Here is a 12,669-nt window from a genome sequence, read left to right on the forward strand (position 1 = left end):
TGATGAAAGAAATTAAAAATGATACAAATAGATGGAGAGATATACCATGTTCTTGGATTGGAAGAATCAACATTGTGAAAATGACTCTACTACCCAAAGCAATCTACAGATTCAATGCAATCCCTATGAAACTACCACTGGCATTTTTCACAGAACTAGAACAAAAAATTTCACAATTTGTATGGAAACACAAAAGACCCCGAATAGCCAAAGCAATCTTGAGAACGAAAAATGGAGCTGGAGGAATCAGGCTTCCTGACTTCAGACTATACTACAAAGCTACAGTAATCAAGACAGTATGGTACTGGCACAAAAACAGAAATATAGATCAATGGAACAGGATAGAAAGCCCACAGATAAACCCACGCACATATGGTCACCTTATCTTTGACAAAGGAGGCAGAAATGTACAGTGGAGAAAGGACAGCCTATTCAATAAGTGGTGCTGGGAAAACTGGACAGCTGCATGTAAAAGAATGAAATTAGAACACTCCCTAACACCATACACAAAAATAAGCTCAAAATGGATTAAAGACCTAAATGTAAGGTCAGACACTATCAAACTCTTAGAGGAAAACATAGGCAGAACACTCTATGACATAAATCACAGCAAGGTCCTTTTTGACCCACCTCCTAGAGAAATGGAAATAAAAATAAAAGTAAACAAATGGGACCTAATGAAACTTAAAAACTTTTGCACAGCAAAGGAAACCATAAAGAAGACAAAAAGACAACCCTCAGAATGGGAGAAAATATTTGCAAATGAAGCAACTGACAAAGGATTAATCTCCAAAATTTACAAGCAGCTCATGCAGCTTAATAACAAAAAAACAAACAACCCAATCCAAAAATGGGCAGAAGACCTAAATAGACATTTCTCCAAAGAAGATATACAGAGTGCCAACAAACACATGAAAGAATGCTCAACATCATTAATCATTAGAGAAATGCAAATCAAAACGACAATGAGATATCATCTCACACCAGTCAGAATGGCCATCATCAAAAAATCTAGAAACAATAAATGCTGGAGAGGGTGTGGAGAAAAGGGAACCTTCTTACACTGTTGGTGGGAATGTAAATTGATACAGCCACTGTGGAGAACAGTATGGAGGTTCCTTAAAAAGCTACAAATAGAACTACCATATGACCCAGCAATCCCACTACTGGGCATATACCCTGAGAAAACCATAATTCAAAAAGAGTCATGTACCAAAATGTTCATTGCAGCTCTATTTACAATAGCCCAGAGATGGAAACAACCTAAGTGTCCATCATCGGATGAATGGATAAAGAAGATGCGGCACATATATACAATGGAATATTACTCAGCCATAAAAAGAGACGAAATTGAGCTATTTGTAATGAGGTGGATAGACCCAGAGTCTGTCATACAGAGTGAAGTAAGTCAGAAAGAGAGAGACAAATACCGTATGCTAACACATATATATGGAATTTAAGAAAAAAAAAATGTCATGAAAAACCTAGGGGTGAAACAGGAATAAAGACACAGACTTACTAGAGAATGGACTTGAGGCTATGGGGAGGGGGAAGGGTAAACGGTGACAAAGCGATAAAGAGGCATGGACATATATACACTACCAAACGTAAGGTAGATAGCTAGTGGGAAGCAGCCGCATAGCACAGGGAGATCAGCTCGGTGCTTTGTGACCGCCTGGAGGGGTGGGATAGGGAGGGTGGGAGGGAGGGAGATGCAAGCGGGAAGAGATATGGGAACATATGTGTATATATAACTGATTCATTTTGTTGTGAAGCTGAAACTAACATACCATTGTAAAGCAATTATACTCCAATAAAGATGTTTAAAAAAAAAAAAAACTTCTCAAAACAGGATTAAAGATTTTTTTTAATATAAATTTATTTTATTTTTGGCTGCATTGGGTCTTCGTTGCTGTGCACAGGCTTTCACTAGTTGCGGTGAGCAGGGGCTACTCTTTGTTGTGGTGCACGGGCTCTAGGCACGTGAGCTTCAGTAGTTGTGACATGTGGGCTCAGTAGTTATGGCCTGAGGGCTCTAGAGCGCAGGCTTAGTAGTTATGGCCCGTGGGCTCAGTCACTCCGTGGCATGTGGGCTCTTCCCAGACCAGGAATCGAACCTGTGCCCCCTGCATTGGCAGGCGGATTCTTAACCACTGAGCCACCAGTGAAGTCCCAAGACAAGATTAACTAAAAGTTATATGAAACAGGCTTCCCTGGTGGCACAGTGGTTGGGAGTCCACCTGCCAATGCTGGGGACACGGGTTCATGCCCTGGTCTGGGAGGATCCCATGTGCCGCGGAGCGGCTGGGCTCATGAGCCATGGCCGCTGGGCCTGCGCGTCCGGAGCCTGTGCTCCACAGCGGAAGAGGCCACAACGGTGAGAGGCCCACGTACCGCAAAAAAAAAAAAAAAAGTTATGAAACATATACACACAGGCAGAATCATCTTTCAATCTCCCCTCTAACTTACCCCCCCATGTCTAATTAGTCACCTAATCCGGTGGAATCTGTGAAACTTATTTGTTCATTCAGCAAACATTTACTGAATGCCTGCTATATGCTGTGTCAGGGACACAACAAATAATGAGTCAGTTCCCGACCTCTAAGAACACAGACCAGTGGAATATTCATTCCATCAACATTTATTGAGCAGGGCACATGGTAAAGAACCCACTATCACGGAACTTACATTCTACTAACAATTTGTCAAAAGTTATAATACTATGTGATAACCTCAACAAATATTTCAGTGCCAACAATGTGTTCAGTCTGTTCTAGGTATGCCAGTTATAAAGTCAGTCTCTAGTCTCATGGAGTTTGCATTCTATCGGGAAGATAAAACAAGTTTCCAACAATGATAATAGCTAATAACATGCAGCAGATGTGACAGAGTCCTGCAGGCCATATGGCTAACTGAACATAAGGGCAAGGCAGGAGGGAGAGGAGAAAGGGACTTTATAGGCAGATAGAATAGCATATGGAGAGACCAAGGGAGAAAGTGAACACATGTTTAGGAGCTTCAGGTGGTTAATACAGGGGAGATGAAGGTGTACGAGTATAAAATCACTGTGGAAAAAGTTTGTCAGTTTCCTGAAAAGTTAAATATACTTCTACCCTATAACTCCGAATTGTCGATCTAGTACTTGATCATGAAGGATTCTGCAGGCCATGCTAAAGACCATAAAGTATCTTTCATCCATTCTCTCCTTTCCATCATCATCACTTATAGTCCTACTGCAAAAGCCTCCTAGGCCACTTCCCTGCTCTAGTCTCAAATCACAGTAGTAGAATTCATGCGGAAAAGAACAAAAATCACAAAGACTCTTTCAGTTAAAGTAACAAGTAACAGCTAAAGTCATGGTCAACCACATTAGAGAAACATTATAAATGTAACAGTAATTAGAGACCAGTGACTAACATAATGTCAACTATATTTCAATAAAAAATTAATGACCAGTGAATAAAGCAGTTACAGAACTCTCAACTAGATCAGAAAATCACATTAAAAATTGTACTTTTACTCACAGACAAAACCTGCAGAAACATTCACTCTGAATAGTATAGTGTGAATGGTGACCCTAGAGTTTTGCAATGTGGAGGCCCTGAATGACGACAGCAGAGTAGAATCTAAGAAGAATAGAGAAACTTCAGATGACTTAAGGACTTTTAAAAAATCTACCCATTTCTCTACTGAAGGATAAAGTTCAATCAGAAACTAGATAAATGGGATTAAGGATCACACAGGTTTAGAACCGTATTTTCATCTTTACCTGAAAAGTTTTTCTACCAAAGGTAAACACTCCACTGTCAGAGTCTGGCGGTATCCCAACTGATCCAATCTTTTCCTAATATTAATATATTTTCTTTCTGCAGCTGTAGTCATCTTGTCTTCCAAACTGGTTTTATTCATTTCCAAAAGTTAAAATCCTAAAAGAAAAGAATGAAACATCATTCTGTTATCAGCTATTATTATTGTTTCACGTTAAGAAGAAAAGAATCTTTTAATATAAAGCACTTATTCTTTGTTTCTTTTCAGGTAGGCAGTCTTCTGGAATATTTAGATTGATTTAAATCCAATGTTTATGATATTCACATTGCTGCATTAAAATAAACATCTCCTCATAAGCCTATACAGAAAAGTTAAAACAGGGACTTCCCTGGTGGTGCAGTTGTTAAGAATCCGCCTGCCAATGCAGGGCACATGGGTTTGAGCCCTGGTCCAGGAAGATCCCACATGTTGCGGAGCAACTAAACCCCTGTGCCACAACTACTGAGCCCGCGTGCCACAACTACTGAAGCCTGTACGCCTAGAGCCCGTGCTCCACAACAAAGAGAAACCACCACAACGAGAAGCCCACGCACCACAACGAAGAGTAGCCCCCGCTTGCTGCAACTAGAGAAAGCCCATGTGCGGCAACGAAGACCCAATGCAACAAAAAAATAAATAAATAATTTTTTTAAAAAAAGTTAAAACAATAAAGCTTCTAGGAAAAAAAAAATATTTTCCCAAGCCTGAGACAGGCAAAGAATACTTAGAAAAGCCTCTTTTAACAGCATTAAATACAAAGGAAAAACTTGATAAATTGGATTTCTTTAAATTGAAAAGTCTGCTCATCAAAATATGCCCTTTTATTTGACAAACAAAAACAAAAGAGTAGGAGAAAAATATTCATAATATCTAACAAAGGATTTGTATATGGGATAAAGAACCCTTACAATTCAATAATAAAGACAACCCAATAAGAAAATGGGCTAAGACTTGCAAAAGATACCTGAATGGGAATAATCATATGAAAAGTTGCTTAATACCATTAGACATCAGGGAAATTGAAACCACAATGAGATACAATTATGCCCATACTAGAATGGCTAAAATTAAAGGTACAATATCAAATGTCATTAAGGACTTGGAGTAACAGGAATCTTCACATTGCTGACAGGAGTGTAAAATCTCTGTGGAAAAAGCCTGGTAACTTCTTATAAACATACTTCTATCCTACGACTCTCTAATTCTATTCCAAGGTATTTACTCAAGGAAATGAAAATAAGCATCTACAAAGAGACTCTACAAGAATATTCGAAGCAGCTTTATTCATAATAGCCCCAAACTGCAAACAACCTATTTATCCATCAATAGAGGAAAGATGTTACATAACATACATATACTGTATGATTCCATTTATATGAAGTTCAAGAACAGGCAAAATTAAACTGTGCACAGAAATGAGAACAGCAGTGGCCTAGGGCTATGCGGGTGTCAGGAGAGCCTGACTGGAAGGGCTACAAGGGAACTTTCTGAGGTAATGAAAATATTGTGTTGATGGGGACAGACGTCACACCAGTGTATACATTTATCAAAGCTTTTCAAATAGCACACTTAAGATCTGTGCATTTCACCATGTAAATTTTACTTAGTTTAGAAAGAAAAAAAGACACAAACGCATAAGCATCTCTGTACATGTTTTTATCCTTGTCTTTTTAAATATTTATGAATATATTATCTATCAACCTGCCCTAAAATGGAGTCATTCAAAAATCACTTCTTGGGCTTCCCTGGTGGCACAGTGGTTGAGAGTCCGCCTGCTGATGCAGGGGACACGGGTTCGTGCCCCGGCCCGGGAAGATCCCACATGCCGCGGAGCGGCTGGGCCCGTGAGCCATGGCCGCTGAGCCTGCACGTCCGGAGCCTGTGCTCCGCAACAGGAGAGGCCACGGCAGTGAGAGGCCCAAGTACCGCAAAAAAAAAAAAAAAATCACTTCTTTAGAAAAATGTGCTCTTTTCTAATTTTGCCAGGTAAATATGGTCCTAATACTCGTATTTCTAAACCAAATAAAAACTCTGTTATATATCTCTACTGTTCACAATTTATAAAACATGCAAGTATATGAATACATGCAAAATTTGGTCCTCACAACTACCCTGTGAGGGAGACAGGGTGCAGGACACCCTCCCTGTTCAAAGATGAGGTAAGACTGCCTCAAGAGAGTAACTTTCGGGACTTCCCTGGTGGCGCAGTGGTTAAGAATCCGCCTGTCAATGCAGGGGACACGGGTTTGAGCCCTGGTCCGGGAAGATCCCACATGCCGCGGAACAACGAAGCCCGCGTGCCACAACTAATAAGCCTGCGAGCCACAACTACTGAGCCCGTGCACCTAGAGCCCATGCTCCGCAACAAGAGAAGCCCACGCACCACAACGAAGAGCAGCCCCCGCTCTCCGCAACTAGAGAAAGCCCGCGCGCAGCAATGAAGACTCAAGGCAGCCAATAAATAAATAAAAAGAGTAACTATATTCCCAAACCACAAGGCCACGAAGTAGGTGGGCATTCAGGTCCCCTGAGTCCTGATCCAGCACTCTGGTTTCTGTACTATGCTGCCTCAACTTATCAAATCACTAAATTAGCACCTCTCCTTGATTACTCCTTTCTACAAATCTTTCCTTCTCCACACTCTTGCTAGCCTTTTCTTTGAATGGAGTCCCCATTCTATACTAGGTTCTTTCTAGGTTCCTTCCACAAGAGGGACCTGACTGATGCAGGGTGTTCTAGAAAAAGTCCTGGAGACATCAGAAATTCACCAGTCAAACCAAGAACTAGTAGGGCCTCAACATTCAAACATGTCTCCATTTTGTCTGGTACCCACTTTGGTTACCCAGAAATAATACTTCCTCACATCCTTCTGAGAGAGAGGGAGAATATGAATATGAATCAAAAAATCATCCACACACAGGACAGATGAAAAAGATTAAAATCCTCCCAACAAGGACAAAAAACACGTATTAGGCTTTCCCCACCCATAGGCTGCTGTCCTCCACCACCGCCCCCATCTCCATTACCCAAACACTGTGGCTATACTGAAAATTTCTAGCAAAACATAAAAGGTAAGGTTTGGAGGTCCTCCACACATACGTGTTTAGAACCAGCCACTTGCTTAACTCTGGGGGGTTGACGTCTGAAAGCCAGTACATCTTATTTTTACAAAAATATCCTGTGCGTACATATGCACAGGGGCCAAAAAAACAAAACATAACAAACCCCCAAACCAACCTTAACTGAGTTTATCTCGGGAATCCTCACTCATTTCAGAGAGTGGAAGCAAGAGGGAATGTTTACTAAGGTGCTGGCCAAGGGTTAATAAACGACTCTCGTCCTACGCTTTGGGGCACTTTTGTTTTTACAAAGAACCTGTATGATTCTTATATGAAAAGAGCATTTTAACTTTTAAATCAACCCATCAGTCAGTAGGAGGCGGGTCCGCGGGGGCCGCACAGACGCTCGCGGCGAGAGGGTTAGGAGGAAACAGGGGGTTCCCGCGGCCCCAGGCCGACCTCTGGGCCGCAGCTCCGCAGTCGGGTGTTGAAGGGAAGGGGTGTCAGCAGCGGGGCGGCGGGGAGTCTCCGCGCCCCGTCCGCCAGCTCGCCCGGGCCCCACTTCCTCCCAAGGTTGCGCGGCCTCCCTCCCGGCCGCGCCCCGGCCCGCCGGGACCGCCCGGGAGGCGGAGGCACTGCCCAGCTCGGCCCTTCCGCCCCGCGCCGCGCTCACCCGCAGACCCGGCCGCTGCTCCCTTCGCCTGCGGTCGCATTCTCCCTCGCGCCTCGCCTCCCTTGCTGGCTCCTTCCGCCCCAGACACCGGTTCCGGCTCCAGGACAGTTTGAAAATGGCGCGGAGAGACTATCGGGGCCGGCGCGGAGGAGGCGCCGCGGTTGCCTCGGTAACGGGAGCGGCAGTCGTTTCGCCGCGCGCGGCGGGGACGCGCCCGACAGAGATGGCGACGCTAGGCCCGGCCCGGAAACGCAACGGCCCGCACGGCGCGAGGCCGCGGCACCCCCTAGCGGCGGGCGAACCCCAAACCTCAGCGGGCGCCAGTAACTGTGTCATCCTCTCCGTCGTGTGCCTTAACCTTCTGGACGCGGGGTTAAAACCCTGCCCAGCCCTGGTCCCTGCTGCGGATTGGCCTTCACCTGCTAGGGGGACGCCTACTCACCACGTAAACTCCAGCTTAAATAGCCAGTTGTCTGTGCAACTTTCCCTGAGAACCACCCACACCCACGTCCCCGATGCGTAGACCCTTATATTATATTCATCCCATTATGATGAGTATAATATCACTATGTTTTGATCCCATGAGTTATAACTCATCCCGTCAAAAGGTAATTATTTGTTTATATGTCTCTCCCTGCCTCCTCCAATTTTGAATTCCTTGAGTCAAGATTATTTTACTCAGCTAGTTTCTCTGGCACCGACCGCAGTAAACATGTGTGAATGAAATTACATTTAAATCAACTGGTTATAGAGAGCCTGCTCATATATAGAAAACACATGGTCAAATCCTAAAATTCCATTTCTCGCGTGAAAACTTCTAGATGATCAGAGAGAAGCTCATTTCCTCCTTTCTATTTACTACTCTCTCAAGTAGGACTTCCGTTCTGAAAATGTACCTAATCTTTGGGTATCACCTAACTGCTCTGTGGGTTGTGAATACTTTGTACTCATTCATATATTGCTTTAACCATTTTCATTGTGTGTGCCTTGTCTGTTTTCCCACGTGCTTTAATAAGTTGTTTTATGAATTGTGGGGCAATCCTGTTGGGGCCACCCTCAAAACTGATAACTGGGGGGAAGGAGAGCCAGATGCAGAGAGAAAAAAAAATAACCTTTCACTGAAAGTGCGCTTACAAACAAAAAACAATGAAGAAATCTAATGCTAACAAGGATAGCCAACAAAATAAAACATCAAAACATGAATTCTCTCTAGATGAAATGAAAGAGTCTGATGAAGCCTTTAAAATGAATATGTGTAAGGTGATCTAGATCGAAGTTTCTCGACCTTGGCACTTTTGACATTTTGGGCTGAATAATTCTTTGTTTTAGCGGGCTTGTCCTGTGTATTGTAGAATGTTTAATAACATTCTTGGCTTCTACCCACTAGATGCCAGTAGCATCCCCCAAGTTGTGACAACCAAAAAATCTCTCCAGACATTGCCAGCTGTGCCTTGGGAGGATAAATCACTCCTGGTTGAGAACAACTGGTCTAGATAGATGGAAGGAATAACAGCCATTAGAAAGAACAAGAATTGTTAAATGAAACAAGAACAGATGCATATGAAAGGGAGTCAATCAGAAAAATTGGAAATTAAAAATACAGTCATCAAATTTTTTTTTACATTACGTGGGATGAACTGTAGATTAGATATAGTGAAAAGAATTAGAAAATTTACCTAGAACCTAGTGCAAAGGAATATATTTAGAAAGCAATTAAGAAATACAAATAATAGCTTGAGAGACTCAAAGAAGGCCCCAGAGCTATGAAAGGCAGACGCCCCCCGCAAAGGTGTCTACACCCAAATTTCTGGAACCTATGAATATTACATGGCAAGAGGGATTTTGCAGACATAATTAAGGTCGTTAAAGGCCTTAAAACCGGGAGATTGTCCTGGATATTCCAGGTGGGCCCAATGCATTTGCACAAACCCTTAAAAACAGACAAGTGTGAGCAGGACTTGACGGCTGTTGGGGGTTTGAAGATGGAGGGTGCAGTGTGATGAGGAATGCGGGGATCCTAGGACAGCTGAGGGAGGCTAAGAGCCTGCAGAGTATCATGAACCTCAGCCCTCCAGGAACAAGGAACGGAATTCCTGCCAACAACCTAAGTGAATGTGGAAGCAGATTTCCTCCTTTATTCTCCTACCTTGAGGTAAAAGCCAGGCTACTGACACCTTGATTTTGGCAGCAGGGCCTACCTAGACTTCTGACCTACAGAACTATGAGATAATCAATTTGTATTGTCTTAAGCTGCTACGTTTATGGTGACTTGTTACAGTAGGAAGAGAAAACCTAATTCAGCAAAGAAGCAATGTTTGAAGAGCTAATCGCTAAGAATTTTCCAGAACTGAATCAAGGTACAAATCTTTAGATAAAAATTTTGCATCATTTTAATTAAAGATGGCAGATTAAATGTACACATTAGCTTCAGCCTTCCTCTCGCCCTCCCTCCCTCATCCTTTTAAAATGACAGTAAAGTTACTTTCATTAATTAATTAATTTATTTTTGGCTGTGTTGGGTCTTCGTTGCTGCGCATGGGCTTTCTCTAGTGGCGGCGAGCGGGGGCTACTCTTCATTGCGGTGTGCGAGCTTCTCATTGCGGCCGGAGCACAGGCTCTAGGTGCGCGGGCTTCAGTAGTTGTTGCACACGGGCTCAGCAGTTGTGGTGCATGGGCTCAGTTGCTCCGCAGCATGTGGGATCTTCCTGGACCAGGGCTCGAACCCATTTCCCCTCATTGGCAGGCCGATTTGTTGTGGTGTGCGGGCTTCTCATTGCAGTGGTTTCTCTTGTGGAACATGGGCTCTAGGCGCATGGGCTTCAGTAGTTGTGGCTCTTGGGCTCTAGAGCGCAGGCTCAGTAGTTGTGGCTCAAGGGCTTAGTTGCTCCGCGGCACGTGGGATCTTCCTGGACCAGAGACCAAACCCTTGTCCCCTGCATTGGCAGTTGGATTCTTAACCACTGTGCCACCAGGGAAGTCCAAAAGTACTTTTTAAAAGCCTTTAGAACCAAGAGAATAGTGGAGGAGACAAGATCAGTAAAATTTGGGGACTGGCAAGCAGTTGGACAGCAGAAAACAGACTTCTCAGCCTTGAAAAATCTGAATCCCAAACAGCAGTGGTAAAAGCTAAGAAGTAAGCTAACTACTCTGCAGAAGCCCCAAAGGCCCAGGAACTGGTAGTATCAGGTAGCCCTGAGGGGGCTAACAGCAGCAGACTTGTTCTTGGTAGTTTCCTACTGTCTTGCTCTGTAGGCAACCTGGAGCTAGTTCCATGTAGCTCCACCTTCATCAGGAGTAGATGCTTTGCCCCCTCACCTTCATTACTTCATTACAGGTCCCCCAGCAGGATGGATCAGATGAAGACTGAGCAAACTCTGTGGGTACAGACAGAAATTATTCATGCCGGCCCTCAGCAAGCTATTTGCTGGCTGCTATCAATGTGGGGTGCTCTCCAGATAGTAATGAGAAAGACAACTGAGAAAGCTCCTAGACACAGTGATATACACGCACAGACTAACCTGTCTCCCAGAAGCTCCTTGGCACTTGCTTGTTCAGTGTGTGGGGCTGTGGAAGGCAGGGATTTCCTAGGCTCTGGGCTTTGATATTGATTCTGTTAAGTCCATCTGATCCCTCCCCTACTTTCACTCCCTGTATTAGTTTCCCGGCTGCCATTATAAATGATCACAAACTGGGTGGCTTACCATGACAGAAATGTAACCTCTCACGGCTCTGGAGGCCAGAAGTCCATGTGTGTCTTTTATAAAGGCACTTATCATTGGATTTAGGGCCCACCCAGATAATCCAGTTGATCTCTTCATCTCAAGGTCCTTAACTTTTCACATCTGCTAAGATCCTTTTTCCAAATAAGGTAACATTTGCTGGTCATGGGAATTAGGATGTAGACATGTCTCTTGGGGGGGCTACCATTCAACCCACCACACTCCCCTAGTTTTTGACATTTTTATTTAGTCTGGGTGAGGGGAAAGACAAAATACCATGTCATGTATTCTACAGAGCCTCACACTTGCATAAGGTTTTTCATCTTTTGTTTCCTTCCTTTCTTCCTCCCTCACTCTCTCCCTTTCTGTTTCACTTAAAAGCTGAGAACTTTCTATATTTGCTTATTTGTTTAGTTATGGCTGAGGTGGGAGAGGGATGGAGAGGGCTGTCCAGGTAAAAGTGAAAGAATTCAGTGAAGTGTAAAAGCATTATTCTGTCATTGCTGTATAGTGAAATAGAGCAGCCCAGCAAAATAAGAGATAGCATCTCAATGGAAGTGAGATTATAAAGCCAGACTATAGGGCAAATATCACATATTATCAAATAAATATTTTTAAACATTAGATCACATTCAGAGTGACTAGATGCTGAGTTTCCAAGAAGCAAAACGAAATTGCATCTGAGTGAACAGCAGAATCTCATCTTGCATCTCAATTTCCCCTGGGGAGCATAAATAAAATAGTGGGTAAAGCTGCCTAGATTATTCAAATTGTGCTTTTTCCTTTCTTCCTATTTTTATAGTTCTTGGCTGAGAGCATTTTGCTGAATTTAAATGAGTGCTTTGTGTTAGAACTTTATATATTGTTATGGGTTGAATTGTGTCCTCCCCAAAATTCATATATTGAAGTCCTAACCCCCTCAGAATGTGACCTTATTCGGAAATTGGGTCATTGCAGATATAATTGATTAAGATGAATTCATATTGGTGTAGGATGGGCCCCTAATCCAATATGCCTGGTGTCCTTATAAAAAGAACACACTATGTAAAGAGAAAGAGACACATACAGAGAAAAGACAATATGAAGACAGGGAGAATGCTGTCTACAAGGAATGCCAAATATTGCCAACAAACCACCACAAGTTAGGAGAGCAGCATGAAGCAGATCCTCCCTCACAGCCCTCAGAAGGAACCAGCCCTGCCAACACATTTATCTCAGATTTCTAGCCTCCAGACAATAAATTTCTGTTGTTTGAGCAACCCAATTTGTGCTACTTTGTTCCTGCAGTCTTAGCACACTAATACATATATGTTTAACTACCAGTTGATGGCACAGAATAAGTGTCTCAGGAATTCATAAAAGAAAAAAAATCCTTTGAGGAAAAGGACAACCAAAATTTCATGGATCAGAT

The 12,669-nt window shown here is 43.1% G+C and overlaps 1 protein-coding gene across 7 annotated transcripts in view; it reads right to left on the reverse strand.

The window, feature by feature from the left end:
- The window catches only part of CEP135 (centrosomal protein 135), an 86,192-nt gene extending 78,329 nt beyond the window's left edge, over positions 1 to 7,863 (reverse strand). For 2 of the 7 annotated variants that reach the window (XM_060148123.1, XM_060148121.1), the window contains exons 1-2: positions 7,540 to 7,858; positions 3,770 to 3,926 (exon numbers count right to left, since the gene is read on the reverse strand). In XM_060148123.1, coding sequence (XP_060004106.1) covers positions 3,770 to 3,909 — 140 coding nt within the window. In that variant the 5' untranslated portion in view covers positions 3,910 to 3,926; positions 7,540 to 7,858. Of the gene's footprint in view, positions 1 to 3,769; positions 3,927 to 7,044; positions 7,157 to 7,539 lie in introns of those variants that run through there. The other 5 variants (XM_060148125.1, XM_060148129.1, XM_060148126.1 and 2 more) reach the window with 4 other exon arrangements.
- Between the last annotated feature and the right edge of the window lie 4,806 nt (positions 7,864 to 12,669).

Source organism: Lagenorhynchus albirostris, chromosome 4 (assembly GCF_949774975.1).
Source record: "Lagenorhynchus albirostris chromosome 4, mLagAlb1.1, whole genome shotgun sequence".
Taxonomy (NCBI): Eukaryota; Metazoa; Chordata; class Mammalia; order Artiodactyla; family Delphinidae; genus Lagenorhynchus; species Lagenorhynchus albirostris.